The sequence below is a fragment of the Lagenorhynchus albirostris genome, chromosome 15, assembly GCF_949774975.1.
Source record: "Lagenorhynchus albirostris chromosome 15, mLagAlb1.1, whole genome shotgun sequence".
NCBI classification, from domain to species: Eukaryota; Metazoa; Chordata; class Mammalia; order Artiodactyla; family Delphinidae; genus Lagenorhynchus; species Lagenorhynchus albirostris.
The window spans coordinates 62,112,078-62,129,731 of record NC_083109.1 but is presented as its reverse complement, the minus strand read 5'-3'; the positions used below and the strand labels follow the sequence as shown (position 1 = coordinate 62,129,731).

The window sequence follows — 17,654 nt, the reverse complement described above, 5'->3', positions numbered from 1 at the left end:
GGACGTCCTTGTACAAGTCACTAAATCACAAGCCAAAGAGAAGCATCCTGCCTTCGGGATGCCGTGACAACACAGTGAGGTGTGTGTGGAGCCAAGCAGGTCTTCTCACAGCTCCCCTTCCCTCTCCCCAGGGCTTTTGCCAAGAGGCAGCAGCAGCTGACGGCCATGAAGGTGATTCAGAGGAACTGTGCTGCCTACCTCAAGCTGCGGAACTGGCAGTGGTGGCGGCTCTTCACCAAAGTGAGTGCCTCCTTCTCCCACCCCCCACCCCCCTCCCAGTCCTTGGTCTTCACTTGGACGCTGTCCATGTGGAACTGGAGGTGATTGACAGCAGGTGTGCAACTGAGGGCTCGAAACCAAACCTTGCCCTTTGGCGATTCTCCGGGCCTGAGAAAGGCCCCCTCTTTGGCACATGGTTTACAGCCATGACCTTAACCCAGATGCAGAGCCTTTCAGTCACCGCGAGGATCACCTATTGCGCCTTTAGAGCCCTACCCACTTCCCTCCATAGCCCCAGCAAGCACGAATCTGTTCTCCATTTCTATAATTTTGTCATCTCAAGGATGTTATATAAACGGGGTCCTTCAGTATGTCACCTTTTGAGATGGGCTTTTGTCACGAAGCATCATTCCCTGGAGATCCCTCCATCCAGCTTGCTGTGTATATCCATTGTTTGTTTCTCTGGGTACAACTTGGTCTTGCAGCATCGCTGGCTGTCATGAGCCAGTCGTGCAAAGACTTGCTCTGTAGGGACAGACATGGCTTTCTCTTAGGTGCCCTTAAGTGTGTAAATGGGCACTGAGCAAGTATGTATTGAGGAACTACTGTGCACCAGACACGTGCAAGGTGCTAGGGGTGCCCTGGCCTCATGAATATTCTAGTCGAGTGGGGAAGCAGACGGGGTCAGCACAGGAACCAATGCCCATGGCAGACTGGGGTCAGCGCAGGAAGGAAGCCACAGCGTGTCTGACAGGGGGTCCCCTAGTCCCAGTCAGGGCTTGAACACAGGAGTTAGGAGTCAGCTTGGTGAAGAGCAGTGAGGGGAAGCTGCTTTTGGAAATGTTCATCCCCACTGACCCAACTTCTAGAAAACTCTTCTCAGAAAACCATCTGAAATAAAGGAAATCAAGAATGAAGGGCATTCATTTACAAGAGCAAAATTTCCGTGTCCAGCCCTGGCAGACTGACTCACACCAGCTCATCCATCAATGGGATATTTTTCAACCATTAAAAATGATGGTTATCTAAAAGTCAAGTTGTAAAGCTGATGGGACAGCATGGGGTGATAATTATCCTATAGCTTTTAGTAATCAAAGCAGCAAGTAGGGAATTCCCTGGCGGTCTAGTGGTTAGGACTCCACGCTTTCACTGCCAGGCACCTGGGTTCAATCCCTGGTGGGTGAACTAAGATCCCACAAGCCGTGCAACGCAGCCAAAAAAAAAAAAAGCAGCATGTAACACTGGGCAGCGTGATCTCAGGTATTTTTTTTTTTCATGTGCAGGACAATGCTGAGAATGGGAGGTAGGATGTAGGGGATTTTTCTTTCCTTTTCTCTCTGGAGAGAAACATATCAGTTTGTTGGCAGCAGTTCTCTCTCAGGATGGGACTAAATGGGGGGGGAGGGGAGACTTTCTCCTTTCACTTTGCACCTCTTCCCTTTGCTCTAATTTAGGATTTTTCAATCTCAGCACTGCTGATATCTTGGGATGGATAATTCTGTGTCGGGGGGGGGGGGGCTGTCCTGAGCATTCTAGAATGTTGGGCAGCATCCCTGGCCTATATCCACTAGATGCCAGTAGCATTCCCCACCCCAGTTGTGACAGCTGAAACTGTCCCCAGAAATTTCCAAATATCCCGTTAGGATCTGAGAGTGGAGTAAAATTGTCCTTCGCTGAGAACCACTGATTTATTTATTATGAGAGTGTTTCCCTTGTGCCACGAAAGCAAGTGACGGGCTGACCCTCTGTGCGCAGGTGAAGCCCCTGCTGCAGGTGACGAGGCAGGAGGAGGAGATGCAGGCCAAGGAGGATGAGCTGCAGAAGACCAAGGAGCGGCAGCAGAAGGCAGAAAGCGAGCTCAAGGAGCTGGGGCAGAAACACGCGCAGGTACCGGGCCGGGAGCCTGGCCGGGGCTGTGGAGGGCAGGACGCCTGCTCCTGTGGGGCTCACGGGCCATCTCCCCACCCTCTGCATGCAGCTGACTGAGGAGAAGAACCTGCTTCAGGAGCAGCTGCAGGCAGAGACGGAGCTGTACGCGGAGGCCGAGGAGATGCGGGTCCGGCTGGCAGCCAAGAAGCAGGAGCTGGAGGAGATCCTGCATGAGATGGAGGCCCGCCTGGAGGAGGAGGAAGACAGGGGCCAGCAGCTGCAGGCAGAACGGAAGAAGATGGCCCAGCAGATGCTGGTAAGGCACTGCAGGGGCAGCCCTCGGTGGGTACGAAATCCCTTGACCCTCACGGCAGGCCTGTGAGGTGCATCTGACGTTGTATGTCCCCTTTGGACAGAGAAAGAGACTAAGGCTCGGAGAGAAACCGCCATCTGCCCACACAGGTCTCCTTGGAAGCCTGCTCAGTTCTACTGCCCTGCCTTTCATGTGCAAACACCTTTCTTCCTAATAGCAACCCTGGATGAGGGGTAATTGTATCAGTAAGCTATTGTTGCAGAACCAAAACATCCCAAAACTTAGCAGCTTGGAAATAGCAAACATTTATCTCACACAGTCATGACTCTTGAGAGTGGCTTAGCTGGGTGATTCTGGCTTAGAGCCCCGTACAAGGTTGCAGTCAGGATGTCAGCCTGGGCTGCAGCATCTGAAGGCTGGACTGGGGCTGGAGGACTCACTTGCACATGGCTCACTCACACGACTGTAGGCAGGAGGCCTCCGTTCCTCACTATGTGGGCTTCTCCATAGGGCTGCTTGAGTGCCCTCACAACGTGGCGGCTGGCTTTCCCCAGATGGAGTGAATGAAGAGACAACAGGGAGGAAGGTGCAAAGCCTTTTATAGCCTAATCTCTGACTTATACACTCCATCACTTCCTCTTGATATTATTTGTTAGAAGCAAGTCACTAAGTCCAGCTGACACTCAAGGGGAGGAGAATTAGGCTCCACCTCTTGAAGGGAAGAGTATCAAAGAATTTATGGACATATTTTTAAACCACCATGGTATCTACTATCCCCATTTTACAGAGGAGGAGACTGAGGCTCCACAAAGAAAAGTGGCTTACCCAAACCTTTTCTTTGTGATGAAAGGAGATGGCAGAGCACTGCAGGGGGCCATCAGGCTAAGCCTCTGTATCCATGAGTCCCCAGAGCTCTGGGAGAGTGACTTCGTTTTAAGCAAGACTGTGGTTCTTTTCCTTCCCCCACAAAGGACCTGGAAGAACAGCTGGAGGAAGAGGAAGCTGCCAGGCAGAAGCTACAACTTGAGAAGGTCACGGCTGAGGCCAAGATCAAGAAACTCGAGGATGATATTCTGGTCATGGATGATCAGAACAATAAACTGTCAAAAGTGAGTGGGGTTGAGCGTCTTTGTTAAAATGACAGGCTCGTGAGGGCTGAGGACTCCAGATGCCTTCCCTTTTTAGTCAGAGACAAGGTATTGAAGGCTGAGCAAGTAGTTACGTCCAGCATTGACGTGGCGGCCTTGTGACTGCCGTCTGGATGCAGGTGTGCCATGGATGGGGTCCCACCAGCACCAGGGCTGCCACGGAGCAAGTCTCAGAAACACCACGACCGATGGAACCCCCAAGTTATACAAGGGTGGGAGGGCAATGTGCCTGGGATTCAGGGGCCCCTCTCACATTCTCACCGTCCATTTGCAGTTGGTAATAGGGGAACCAGCTGTCCTGGGACTGAAGGGTTTCTGGGATGCGGGACTTTCAGCCCCTAAGACGGAAATGTCCCAGTGTAAACCAGGATGACTAGGTCACCCTAGTCAGTAACCACTAAGCAGCCCCACTGAGGCGGACTACCTTTAGTCCTTTGAGCTGGGCACCGACTGCGAGCCAGTCCATGTCAGGTGCAGGGCACACACAGTGGAGGAGGACCCTGTCCTCGTAGGGCTTATATCCTAGTGAGGCAGCAAGTAGATAATCATACACGCAAACGTTAATTGCCGTTGTGATCAGGACTCTGAAGGAGGTGTTCACCATCTTATAAGACCAGAGCACTAGGGGATGGGGGGTGGGATTCAGGGGAGGCTTCCTGGAGGAAGTGACATTTAAGTGGAAACCTGAATAGCGAGAAGCAGTTAGAAGGAGAGGGGGTGGAGGCACATCCCAGGCAGATGGTCCCGTCTGTGCAAGAGCCCTGAGGCTGGGAGGAGCTGGCCTGTGGTAGGAAAGGAAAGAGGGGCCCCCTGGCTGGGACATGAAGTTGAGGGGTGGAGGGGCCTGAGATGAGGAGTAGTCAATCTTTGGAAATTATTATTGTAAAGGAACTTCTCTTTCCCCGTTGAAAACTCTAGGTTGCATTTGGTTATAATGTGGGCTTTCCTTTCAACTGTTTATCTGGAAATTACTAACAGTGAAATGTAGACCCTGGAGAAAAGGAAAAAACGAATGATATTTCTTTTTCTTTCCCCCCAAAGGAGCGAAAACTCCTTGAAGAGAGGATTAGTGACTTAACAACAAATCTTGCAGAAGAGGAAGAAAAAGCCAAGAATCTTACCAAGCTGAAAAATAAGCACGAATCTATGATTTCAGAACTGGAAGGTAAAACGGCTACCCAGTGATATTTTTTTTTGTTTTTTAAAAAATTATATATATATTTATTTATGGCTGCATTGGGTCTTCGTTGCTGCACGCGGGCTTTCTCTAGTTGCGGCGAGTGGAAGCTACTCTTCGTTGTGGTGCGCGGGCTTCTCATTGTGGTGGCTTCCCTTGTTGTGGAGCATGGGCTCTAGGCACGCGGGCTTCAGTAGTTGTGGCGTGCGGGCTCAGTAGTTGTGGCTCGCGGGCTCTAGAGCGCAGGCTCACTAGTTGTGGCACACGGGCTTAGTTGCTCAGCGGCATGTGGGATCTTCCCGGACCAGGGCTCGAACCTGCGTCCCCTGCATTGGCAGGCGGATTCTTAACCAGCACACCACCAGGGAAGTCCCCCAGTGATGTTTTGAATGGACATTTTAAAAGTAGGAATATCAGACAGGAAATTTGAGAATGGAAGATTATTGCAGGAAGGGGACAACCCTATCCAGCTGCCTGCTCACCCTTAGTGAACACACACGTTAATTCCAGAAAGTGCTTGTCACCAGGACTGACTTTCCTTCCACAAGACAGTGGTGCCGGCGGGACAGTTACCAGTGGGGGGGATGTGTGAGTGTGAACTTCCTCCATGTGAAATGCCTGAGCAGAAAGGCTCGTCCTCCAGGGGTCTCTCTGGTAGTGTCCACCTCCTGAGGGGCCCTGGCTTTGTTGTAGTGCGGCTGAAAAAGGAGGAGAAGAGCCGGCAGGAGCTGGAGAAGCTGAAGAGGAAGCTGGAGGGCGAGGCCAGCGACTTCCACGAGCAGATAGCCGACCTGCAGGCGCAGATCGCTGAGCTCAAGATGCAGCTGGCCAAGAAGGAGGAGGAGCTGCAGGCAGCCCTGGGCAGGTAGCGAGGCTGGCGGGGCAGGTCCAGTGTGTGCTGGTGCCCTGAGGGCCACTGCCGATCTGCGGGGGCCTCGGTCTTCCTCCTCCTCCTCCAGGCAGGCCTCCATCTCATGCTAGGTGGCCCAGGCCAGGCCTCCTGGGTGCCTCCCAGTCCTGCTGGCACCTTCAGAACTTTCCCTTTGAATTTCTTCTCTTCCTTCCAAACTCATCCTCTCTTCTCCCACTGTGTCTGCCTCTTGGGTGCCCAGCCTTTGTCGTCTACACCCCAGCTCTGGATTTCTGGTTGTGCACGGAGTCTGTTCTGTTGGCACCTCAAACACCACGGGTCTGAGGCTGAGAGGACCCTCCTGTCCCCCGCCCCCTCCTTCTGAGGTCCTTCTTTTTGCGAATGTGTCTCCTCCCTAGCTTTTACCCTCCTTCTTGTCCCACACACAGCATGCAGCAGTCCTCAGAGTCTGCCCGTCCCCTGAGGTGTGTCCCACACCCTTTCCTCTGTGCCCCCTTCTCCCAGCTCTGAGCTGGATTCACTCTAATGGCTTCCCCCCGGGGGTATTACAGCAGCAACAACTAATGGGTATTAGCCTGCTCACCGTATGCTAAGTTCTGCTCAAGCAGTGTCTTTGCAGACACTTGGCCAGGTATGCAGCTGTTACCTCCATTCACTGAGGAGGAAGCTGAGCCAGGGGAGGTGAAGGGACAAGTGACAGTCACCCAGCTTTTGAGAGACAGGCTGGGATCCATTCTCTGATTAATCCCCTGGCCAGCTCTCCCTCAGCCCGTTTGTGCCATGTGACAGTGCGAGGGTGATGGGCCACCTCGTGCCTTCCCTCCTGAGGGTTCCTTTCCATCCATCGTGGGCAAAACCAGAGGCAGCTCCATAGTGGTCAGGAGGGAGCTCCCTTCCGTGCCATTCAGACAAGGCTCCCCATGTCCCACACTGACCCCCAGTCACTGCCTCCCCCGGTTTTAACATCCCCCCCGCCTCACCCCCAAGCAGTGCCTGGCTAAGAGCTTTGCATGTAGCAGAACTCAGACGCTGAGCAGATGGAAGAAAGAATAAACCAGTAGTTGCCAGGGAGGAACAATTGTCTAACATTCAGAAAGCATCTATTAGGCTCCTAATGTAGACAAGGCACCTTGCTAGTCTGGGACAGTGCTTTGTATTGTCTATATCTCTCTGTCTCTGCCTCTCTCTCTCTCTCTCTCTCTCTCTCTCTCTCTCTCTCTCTCTCTCTCTCTCTCTCACTCACACACACACACACACACACACACACGTACGCACACGTGCAGCATGACCTGTTTTTTTACATCAGCCCTTGGAAACCACGTTTCTGCATAAGCCTCCAAACCGTCCAGCATGGCAAGAAGTGGTCTGCTGTGTCTCGGGACATGAGCGAAACATGTTTTGATATGTATGGAACCCAAATGGCTGGTTCCATAAAGCCATTTTTGGCCACATTGTGGGATGGATAGCAGGGGGCTCAGGACCCCAGGGTCTTAATTCTGGGGATCCGTCCCCGGCAGGCTTGATGATGAAATCGCTCAGAAGAACAACGCCCTGAAGAAGATCCGGGAGCTGGAGGGTCACATCTCAGACCTCCAGGAGGACCTGGATTCAGAACGGGCCGCAAGGAGCAAAGCTGAGAAGCAGAAGCGGGACCTTGGGGAGGAGCTGGAGGCGCTGAAGACGGAGCTGGAGGACACGCTAGACAGCACGGCCACCCAACAGGAGCTTAGGTGAGGGGCCCCTGCCCCACTGGCCCGCCACGCTGATGCGACGGTGGAGAGGGGCAAACCTGAGCAGATCCTGGGTCATGGGGTTCCTCAGGCCCTACGTTTATCGGCCTGATTGTATTTTGCTTTAACTAATATAAGCATGCTTACTTTTAATCTTATTTTGCATCACAGTCAGAGGATATACTCAATTAGAGAATGATTTGAAAACTGTAGGAAAGTAGATACCAAAAGCATCACCCCCAGTCCCACCACAGTTAACATTTTGGGGGATTTCATTCCTGTCTTTTCCTGTGTGTGTTAAATTTTCAAAATAATATTTATTAGATTGGTCTCTGATTAAAGAGTCACTGCAGGCTAACAGCCAACAACAACCAAAAAACACAAAAACAAAACCCACCAAAAGAACGGGTCACCTGCCAGATAATGAAAGTTACTGCCTGACTTTAGTGAAACTAGATCACTTATTCATTCAACAAATACACAAATGTGCTTTGAGTGCACCCTGTATCAAGCGCTAACATGGAGAATTATTTCCCACATTTTGGGTTTTGTGCTACATCACTTACCTGGGCCTAGAAGCCAGCACAGTGTTCTTCTCCATTCCCACTGGCCCAGTGCAATGGCTCAGAGCATGGGCACAGAGTCAGACTGTTTGGGTTCAAATTCTCGCCCTATCACAATGGTTTCAACAGCTTGGGCAAGCTGCTTGCTTTCTTAGCTTTAGTTTCCTCATCTATAAAATAGAAACGATGATATTCTTGCCTCTTAGGGTCACTCTGAATATTATATGAGATGAACTTAGGTCAGGGCCTGGCATATTGTGCATGCTCAGTAAATAAGAGCTAATGTTAATATTTACGGTACAGTTTGCAATTCACTTTGCATTCTTCCAACAATATCATGTGCTGTATTTTGTGTATTTTGTGTATTTGTTTGCCAGCCCTGGGAGATTCTGGGCAGGTAGCATGCTCCTCGTTTTGAGGAAATTCCAGGTCCAGAGAGGTTAGGTGACTCCCCCAAGGTCACCCGGGAGAGCGCTCGTTCTTCTGCACAGTACTGTCTGAGGTGAACCGCTGTCTCCTCCACCATCAGCCACTGTATTCTTCCTGTCCAGGGCCAAGAGGGAGCAGGAGGTGTCGATGCTGAAGAAGGCCCTGGACGAGGAGACTCGGTCCCACGAGGCCCAGGTGCAGGAGATGAGGCAGAAGCACACACAGGCCGTGGAGGAGCTCACTGAGCAGCTGGAGCAGTTCAAGAGGGTGAGTTGCGATGCTTTTTTTGTGACAACAAAATATCAAGAACAATATGTCAACAGCTTCAAATAACTACATATCAGTGTCTATACTGAGACCAATAACAAGCTACAACAATTCGAATGAGAGTGATGACAGCCAGCATTTATTAAGTGCTTACTGTATATTCTGCTGATTAATCTTTACAACCACCCACTGGGATAGGTACAATGAAGCTCATTTTACACATGAAGGAACTGAGGTCCAGAGCACCTAGAGGTCACACAGCTAGTCAGCGAGCGTCCAAGCAGTCTGGCTCTGGACCCACTTCTTAGCCTCTCCAGGGTAGGGTATACTATACACTGCTCTTATGGATAAGCAAAGTTTAGCACAACTTCTGGGAAGTTAACAACACTGAGAACCTTCTAGCCATCTTCATTTCTCTGCAGATCAGAAGAAGACTATCATTATTTGATTTGAGTAGCAAGACAGCTCTCCCTGCTGTAGTTTTTTTTTTTTAATTATTTATTTTGGCTGTGTTGGGTTTTCGTTGCTGTGCGCGGGCTTTCTCTAGTTGCGGCAAGCGGGGGCTTCTCCTCGTTGCTGTGCGCGGGCTTCTCATTAGGGTGGCTTCTCTTGTTGCAGAGCATGGGCTTTAGGCTCACGGGCTCTAGAGCGCAGGCTCAGTAGTTGCGGTGCACGGGCTTAGTTGCTCCATGGCATGTGGGATCTTCCCGGACCAGGGCTCCAACACGTGTCCCCTGCATTGGCAGGCAGATTCTTAACCAGTGCACCACCAGGGAAGTCCGCAGGTGTAGTTTGAGAATGGCTAGATCTAATCTTTCTTTCTCCCATGGTTGGCTACTTGGGGTATATGGGACTTGAGACAGTTAAATAGCTCTACTCCGAATGCTTCATATCGGGAACTTTCTCTCCCTTTGGAGAATTTCCTTGTATTTCATTCCCAGGAGGGAATTTTTTTAGCTTACGACATCCTGCCAGGTTGCTTCCCTAAGAGTCTGAATTATACCATCCTCAGCGCTACGGCTTCCCCCCTGCACTTTCTAGATTAAATGGCTGTTGCGTTACCTAAAAATTGTTGGAGTTTGCATTTGTTTCTATCGCCAATCAAAGTAAATGTTCTTCTATGAGCTGGTTCACGACCGGTTCTATCAGAATCTCAGAATTTTCCTGTACATTTAAATAACGCCGGCAATCCCTCATACGGCACTGTTTATATGCCACTGTTCCAAAGTTTTACGGACACTGACTCATTTAATTTCACTCGTGACCTTTGCTAAAATGCAAATCTCCAGGCCCCACGCTGAAACGTGCTGTGCCAGACTGAACACCCCTCATGCTCCAAATGGAGAAAAGGACGCCTGTTCATGTCCCCTTGTCACTTGTCACATGGGGTCTGAATATGAATCTTCAGCATCTGTCCGTTCTTTATATGTGTTGGATAAATAAGCCCTTGCTAATTTTATCTACAACATGTATTTCCCCTTTTAATTGTCTTCCCTTTTTTATGTTCAGAAGTTATTTTTTATTGTGATAGAATCTGAACCCAAATGGGCTCTTCCCACCTTCTGAATAGTAAGGCCTCCAGACAGTGGTAAGGTGTATGTGTCCCTCTTACTCTGTGTTTGGAAGAGTGGGGCCTGGAAAGGTAACTGACCAGCACCGAGCCAGGTGGCTGTCAGAGGTGAGCAGGGGCTGGAAGCCACACCCCGGATTCACAGCCTGGCCTCTTTGGAAAGACTCAGTTGTTCACGCCACCAGCAGACAGCATCCACGTCTGACCTGTATAAGAAAGAAGAGGCTGGGAACGCCTGTCCACCATCTCAGGAGCGTTGAAAAAGAGGACTATTTGACCTCTAGCAACTTTTCAGATTGTTGGGAAAAAGTTGTAACATCATTCCTATCTTGAATCCCCTTACATGTGTATAGCGTTGCCACCATTCTGGGAAAAAGGTTTTTGGGGAGCCCAGATCCCGTGAGGTCCCCCAGGGTCCTTGCTCATCAGTCTGCACTATTACCCTAAGAGGCACTTTGTCCCTGTCTGAGGTCCCAGCAGCTCTTAGTCACACCTGGAGCAGAGGAATGGCTTCTGAGGCTGCCTGGACACTGCACAGCACCTTCCTGGGGCTGAGGATGAGCCCACTGTTGCTTCCTCTGCTCTTGAGACCCACACTTCTCTCTTGCTTCTTTCCTCCTCCCTACAGCCCTGGGAGAAGGCTCCTCCCTTCTTCTGCTTTTTCCCAAAATACTTTTTTTCTTGGAGAAACTCATGCACCTACATGAGCTAGTTAGATAAAATAACTTTCTCTAAACTTTCACAGAAATGGCAGTGTACATTCAATGATAAATCTGATGGACAATAGGGAATGGTGGGGACTGGGGCCAAGTGGAGTGTGATTGCCCGATTTACAGGGCTGGCTGCTATGTAGATCCAGCTGACTGTTACCTTGGAGGAAGGCAAGACCTCTGTTTCCAGATCTTTAGTTTGTTTTTTTGAAAGTCAGACTTACAGAGGTATATGCAGCAAAATTCACCAATTTTAAATGTATAGTTCAATAATTTTGACAAATGTATTCATTAGTGTAACCACCACCTAGCCATGAAATAGAACATTTGATTTTTAAAAAGAGAAGCTGGGAATCCAGATTTTTATGTGGTATTTCTTAATTAAAATGTTAAAAGGTACTGCATGGATTAAACAGGACAGGATGGCAGGGTTGATGCAGCCCAGGGGATGCCAGTTTGCAACCTCTGAGCTTTAGGAAAATGGAATCCAAAAAGTCTTACTGGTGATTGTGTGTTCTTCACTGTGTCGTGTCCCTCCCCTGAGGCAGGGGGCACGGGTCCCTGGACTTACTGAGGGAGGGGAAAGGAAAGAGAAAGAACCCCCGACAGCACAGGTCCCTATCTTAAATGCTCACTCAGCCACGGCTGTAACACCTTCCCTCCCCTCTGCCTCTCTGGCCAGGCCAAGGCCAACCTGGACAAGAACAAGCAGGCGCTGGAGAAAGAGAACGCAGACCTGGCTGGAGAGCTGCGTGTCCTGAGCCAAGCCAAGCAGGAGGTGGAGCACAAGAAGAAGAAGCTGGAGGTGCAGCTGCAGGAGCTGCAGTCCAAGTGCAGCGATGGGGAACGGGCCCGGGCCGAGCTCAATGACAAGGTCCACAAACTGCAGGTGAGGCAGGCTTCGCTGGGACCGACCCTTGAGGAATGAGGCTCTTCCGGGTAACAAAGCCTCTCTCGTGGCAAAGCAAGTCCGTTTCCTCTAGTTACATTCCTTGGGGAGATGAGATGGTCGCCCTATTCAATTTAATGTTTAAAAACTCTCTTCCACTCATTCAGTGAGTATTTATTGAGTGCCTGCTGTATGCCAGGCACCATGTTTAATCCTGAGATACAAGAGCAAGGAAGCAGACAGACACTGTCCCTGCCCCAGGAGAACTCCAGACTAGTGGAGGGTAAGACGTTAATAACCACATAAATGAATGTAAAATGATGCTGGAAAGCAGAGGCATATAATGCAATAAGTGTAAATAATATGGGTGCCTGGGCTGCAGGAGGAGGGGTCAGCAAAGGCTTCCCTAAGATGCATAGTCTGACAGGTAAGAAGTCTATCTACTTATAGGCAGAGGGAGCAGCATGTGTAAAGGCCCGGCAGCAAGTGAGAAATTAGAAGAGATCACGTAAGGCCAGTAGAGCTAGATGCCGAATGGAAGGGGAAATGTGGCACAAAATAGGATTGGAGAGGTAGGTTGTGGCCAGAGGACACAGGGCCTTCAAGGCCCCATTATATGTATGTTGGTCTTTACTCTGAGTGATGGGAAACCACTGATGGGTTTTAAGCTGAAGAATGACATGGTCTGGTTTTCTTTGGTCTTAATTAGCTTTGAATAGACATTTGGCCTGACCTGCCATTCGTGGGATATGGCCCCACTTCTGATAAAGATTTAATGCACCTAGAGCCTGGGATGAGGGTGCAGGGCAGCGTTAAGTATGAATTTTTCCACATGCAGTTGGGCACAGGGGTTTTGCTATCCTGATACAAGCAACGTCCTGAAGGAGTGGAGTCAAGATCCTTTACATCCTTACTGTAAATGGGAAGAGGACAGATGGTGTGCAGGTATCTCCGAAAGGACTTGCTCAGAGATACCAGCTCCTGGAGTAAAAGGCAGAGGAAAGTTAGAAGGCTTTTACCTTTAGTGTCTGCGTCTTTGGTTTTGCCACAAGGGTCAGTGAAAGGGCAAAGAGCAGGGGTGAAGAAGAGGGGTGGTAGGGACAGGACCCCTGGCAGTGGAAGTGCCACCTGCAGTCCCTTCCCCCACTTTAGGGAGTGAGCGAGCCCAGAACATTGTTCAGTGTCTGGAGCCTCGGACCTGCTGCTTCATCTTTGCCAACCTTGGCAAGGATCCAGGATCCATTTAGAGGGATCAGGGCCCAGTCAGCACAGTCTAACTACAGTCTAACAGGGCTCTGACAGGGTCCTAGAACCAGAGTCTACAGCCAGAGATTGCAACTTGTACGTGATGTGCTTCCCTGGGGGGGCATGGAGTGACCATGACCAGGCCGCCTAGCTCATGGGTATTTTGCAGTGGATACCCCAAGGCCTATCACTGAGTACAAAGGGCTCCTCTTAATGAGGATCCTGTTCTAGAGGTTCCGACTAACCAGTCTCTTGGCACCCTCAGAATGAAGTTGAGAGTGTCACGGGGCTGCTCAACGAGGCAGAGGGGAAGGCCATCAAACTGGCCAAGGACGTGGCATCCCTTGGGTCCCAGCTCCAGGACACCCAGGTGGGTATCGTGCCACATCAGCCAGAGGCACCTGGGGTACGACCTTCCTGGGGGTGGGCCGCTAGACTTCCATGTGTCATTTCCATAGGAGCTGCTTCAAGAAGAAACCCGGCAGAAGCTCAATGTGTCCACCAAGCTGCGCCAGCTGGAGGATGAGAAGAACAGCCTACAGGACCAGCTGGATGAGGAGATGGAGGCCAAGCAGAACCTGGAGCGCCACATCTCCACTCTGAACATCCAGGTGCCCCTGCATGTCCTTGCGTTTCTGGGCCTGAGCCCTTAAGGGTAGATCAGTGGCTCCGATGTGATTGTTGGTAGAATGGTGGCGCCATTTTGATTGGCTCGCTGGCTCCCCCTGCTGTTGCGTTTCTTCAATGAGTCGGTGGTCTTTGCTTCTCAGGGGCGCAGGGATGGGAATCCCTCACCACCCTCCTCTCACCCCACCCTGGACACTGCCATTTCAGCTCTCCGATTCGAAGAAGAAACTGCAGGACTTTGCCAGCACCGTGGAATCCCTGGAAGAGGGCAAGAAGAGGTTCCAGAAGGAAATTGAAGGCCTCACCCAGCAGTACGAAGAGAAGGCAGCTGCTTATGACAAACTGGAAAAGACCAAGAACAGGCTTCAGCAAGAGCTGGACGACCTGGTCGTTGATTTGGACAACCAGCGGCAACTGGTGTCCAACCTGGAAAAGAAGCAGAAGAAGTTTGATCAGGTAGGGGCTAGAGGGCCCTCCACTCTGCTCATGGGCGCTGGCTGGGGGGAGTCGGGTCTGCAAAGTATCCAGTGTGGCTGCTGCGTGTGTCAGGCTTTGCTGGATGCGATGGAAGCCTAGCCTGCTCTGTGTGAAACAGCAGTTAGGGCTTCTTGGTCAGAGGGAGGAGAGTGGCAAAGCCTCAGTGACTGTGACTTTCCGGGTCCCACCACCATAAGGGCCATCTAGAAACCCAGTCATGCCTTGGGCTCTAGCCCTGATAAGGAACGAGGTTTACTGATTTTATTACTAAGCGAGTATTTACTGAGTGCCTGCTGAGATTTCCAAGTAATTTAAAGGATCTACCCTTGAAATACCACTGTTCCCTAACATTTCATCACAGAGAGTCTTGAGCACACAGCAAAGCGGAAAGCACTATACCGTGAACACCTGTACACCACCACCTGGCTTCAATCATTAATGCTTCACCACGCAGACTTTATCACACACTATTTATAAGGGTGTATTGCATCTGTCATTTATATCTTTTGGATGCATTTCAAAGCAAATTACAGACATCTGTACATCTCCCCTTGATACCTCAGCATTGCATATAAAAACTAGGGTTCATTTTTTAAAGTATTTTTTCTTCCCTTGAATACATACAATGAAATGTGTAAATCTTAAGCATACACTCACTGAGTTCTGATAAATGCATACACCTGTATGACCCAAACCCCGAAATACCAACTTTTAATGTATGTTACTCAGATTTAGTAAATATGATTTGGTTTACAAGTGACTTGGGATTTATTCCAAAATTCAGTTTTGGGATTGTACTTTGGGATTCTTCCCTCTTCTACCAACCATCCCTTCCCTGTGCTGACAGCTTGTCCTCATTGCTTCTAATCTGCGGTCTCATTACCTGGCCCAGGGTCTGAGGCTGCTTTATTATTTTCCTGTCGCAAACAGTGGAGAGTTTTTGTGTTGACTGCTGTTTGGGAGTCCCTGTTACTTGCCTGTCTTTGTGGAATTCTGGCAGTCTGGGTTTTGGATGTTACGGCGTGTACTGCTCTCTCTTTCAAAAGCTGAGATTAACGTCAGTATGGTGTGTTCTTGGAACTGCTTCTCCAGGCAGAGGGGGAACTATGTGCAGATCCATCCACCACTCACCATTGCCCTACCGCGGCTCATAGGCTACTCTTGTGAGCGAGCGACTGTGGCCATGAAACAAAAGAATAATTGGACTCTGGGAGGATTAAATGTCACCCTGACCTCGGTCACAGCACATTCTAACCAACATGGGCAGCGTCAGTGACTTCCAAGCACAGAGATTCAGCGGATGCTGGCTCTGCAGAAGGTTGACCTCGAAGTCGGGGAGCAGTCTTATTATAAACGGTTTGCTTAGACACCTGACTTCCTTCCACCTGCACCAGGACACAAGGCTTCTTCCCCATATTTGCAGTTCAATGCAGCCGACCCTCAGGCATGCCTAGAGCTCACCTCTGGGTCTTCTGCTGTGTTGCAGTTGTTGGCTGAGGAGAAAAACATCTCTTCCAAATATGCGGATGAAAGGGACAGAGCCGAGGCAGAAGCCAGGGAGAAGGAAACCAAGGCCCTGTCGCTGGCACGGGCCCTTGAGGAGGCCTTAGAAGCCAAAGAGGAGCTTGAGAGGACCAACAAAATGCTCAAAGCTGAGATGGAGGATCTGGTTAGCTCCAAGGACGACGTGGGCAAGAACGTAAGTGGCTCTTCATCATCTTTGCTTGTCTACGTTTCACCCACCCACTCTCTGTGCTATTTATCAGTCCACGGGGGAAGGAGGGGGCTCCATGCCTCCTTCATGCTAAGGAATACTCAGGAATTGGAAGGAGTCCCTCAGGCTGATGCAAAGAAGGGGCCTGGTTGAGAACTGCATTTGGGGGTGGGTTCTGAGTCAAGGGTTCCGAGAGGATGGCTCTGGTCTGGACTCCTGGTCATGCATCTTGAGAGTGGCAAAAGCCATCTCCCTGACCTTGATGAGCTGTCCCTGGGGGCTGCCCGACCATCTTCATGACGTCAACCCTTACGTAAAAGGTCCATGAGCTGGAGAAGTCCAAGCGAGCCCTGGAAACCCAGATGGAGGAGATGAAGACCCAGCTGGAAGAGCTCGAGGATGAGCTGCAGGCGACAGAAGATGCCAAGCTGAGGCTGGAGGTCAACATGCAGGCCCTGAAGGGCCAGTTCGAGCGGGATCTCCAGGCCCGGGATGAGCAGAATGAAGAAAAGAGGAGGCAGCTCCAGAGGCAGGTAATCCGTGAGGAGGAAGGAAAGGGGGGAAGGGGAGGTGGGGCGGCCTGCTTCCTTCCTCCCACCTCCACTTCCTGGCTTCATGGAGACTCTGATCTCTCACCTTTGACCTGGGGATGAGAAACCCACCTTGCAGGTGGTTATGCAAACCTGGGCGCTGGGAAGGGATCCTAGGGGCGGCCTTGCCCGGCAGCGCACGTCTCTCTCCTTGCTCAGCTTCACGAGTACGAGACGGAACTGGAAGACGAGAGAAAGCAACGTGCCCTGGCGGTGGCGGCCAAGAAGAAGCTGGAAGGGGACCTGAAGGACCTGGAGCTGCAGGCCGACTCGGCCATCAAGGGGAGAGAGGAAGCTATCAAGCAGCTGCGAAAACTGCAGGTGGGTGACGCCCCAAGGGCCGGGCGCGCGGGGGAAGCCAGGTCAGCAGCAGTGGGAGGACACAGGCCTCCCTCTGTCGCCAGTGCCCGGTCACCTGGTGCTTTTCCATCACCCTTTAGCTTTGGGGGCTGTTTCCTGCCCTGGGGAAACATCAAGGGGGGGCAACATTTGGGGGGCAACATCAGGCATTTGGCTGCGGCCCCCAGATCTCAGCACCGCTTCTTAGGTCTGCGGAGCCCATCCAGAACCGTGCCCCAGGCAGCCACCTGGCCACGTGAGGCTGAGGGCTCTGCAGTCAATCGTGGGAAATCCTAGGGTCGGCACAGAAAGGTAATTTGGGCAGCAGGACTCGGTGAGTAAGGACCTCTTAGCTGGTCCCGCCTGTTGACCACGCAGGCTCAGATGAAGGACTTCCAGAGAGAGCTGGAAGACGCCCGCAACTCCCGGGATGAGATCTTTGCCACGGCCAAAGAGAATGAGAAGAAGGCCAAGAGCTTGGAGGCAGACCTCATGCAGCTACAGGAGGTAAAGGCTTCTTCTCGCTGCGAGAGCCCTGATGGGGATGCCGTGATAGCAGCCCCGGGCACCCCCAGCTTGTGCACCCTCGTCCAGCATTCCACACGGGTGGGCCCCATAGCGAGGGTGGGGAAAGACACAGGGTTTCCTCCCTGATGGATCTGCAGGCCTCCCCCTGAACTCAGAGGAGGCCGAGCCATTTTAGAGACGGCTGGGGGCCAGGTGACAGGAACGGGGTGGATTCTCGGGTGGGCTCAGCCCTTTCCGGGCAGACAGCAGGTTTCCTTGCTCCCCACCTGCCACCGTCCAGGATCTAGCCGCGGCCGAGAGGGCTCGCAAGCAGGCAGACCTGGAGAAGGAGGAGCTGGCTGAGGAACTGGCCAGCAGCGTGTCTGGAAGGTATGAGCCT

At 51.3% G+C, this 17,654-nt stretch overlaps 1 protein-coding gene across 6 annotated transcripts in view; it reads left to right on the top strand.

Moving 5' to 3' along the window:
• Nucleotides 1-17,654, top strand: part of MYH11 (myosin heavy chain 11) — a 127,741-nt gene that overhangs the window by 99,310 nt on the left and 10,777 nt on the right. For all 6 annotated transcript variants that reach the window (XM_060122539.1, XM_060122538.1, XM_060122543.1 and 3 more), the window contains 17 exons: nucleotides 132-240; nucleotides 1,975-2,106; nucleotides 2,198-2,404; nucleotides 3,373-3,510; nucleotides 4,591-4,714; nucleotides 5,420-5,591; nucleotides 7,115-7,327; nucleotides 8,442-8,586; nucleotides 11,549-11,755; nucleotides 13,266-13,370; nucleotides 13,459-13,611; nucleotides 13,835-14,083; nucleotides 15,591-15,803; nucleotides 16,139-16,351; nucleotides 16,568-16,729; nucleotides 17,126-17,254; nucleotides 17,556-17,644. In XM_060122539.1, the coding sequence (XP_059978522.1) occupies nucleotides 132-240; nucleotides 1,975-2,106; nucleotides 2,198-2,404; nucleotides 3,373-3,510; nucleotides 4,591-4,714; nucleotides 5,420-5,591; nucleotides 7,115-7,327; nucleotides 8,442-8,586; nucleotides 11,549-11,755; nucleotides 13,266-13,370; nucleotides 13,459-13,611; nucleotides 13,835-14,083; nucleotides 15,591-15,803; nucleotides 16,139-16,351; nucleotides 16,568-16,729; nucleotides 17,126-17,254; nucleotides 17,556-17,644 (2,760 nt within the window). The remainder of the gene's footprint in view (nucleotides 1-131; nucleotides 241-1,974; nucleotides 2,107-2,197; nucleotides 2,405-3,372; nucleotides 3,511-4,590; nucleotides 4,715-5,419; nucleotides 5,592-7,114; nucleotides 7,328-8,441; nucleotides 8,587-11,548; nucleotides 11,756-13,265; nucleotides 13,371-13,458; nucleotides 13,612-13,834; nucleotides 14,084-15,590; nucleotides 15,804-16,138; nucleotides 16,352-16,567; nucleotides 16,730-17,125; nucleotides 17,255-17,555; nucleotides 17,645-17,654) is intronic.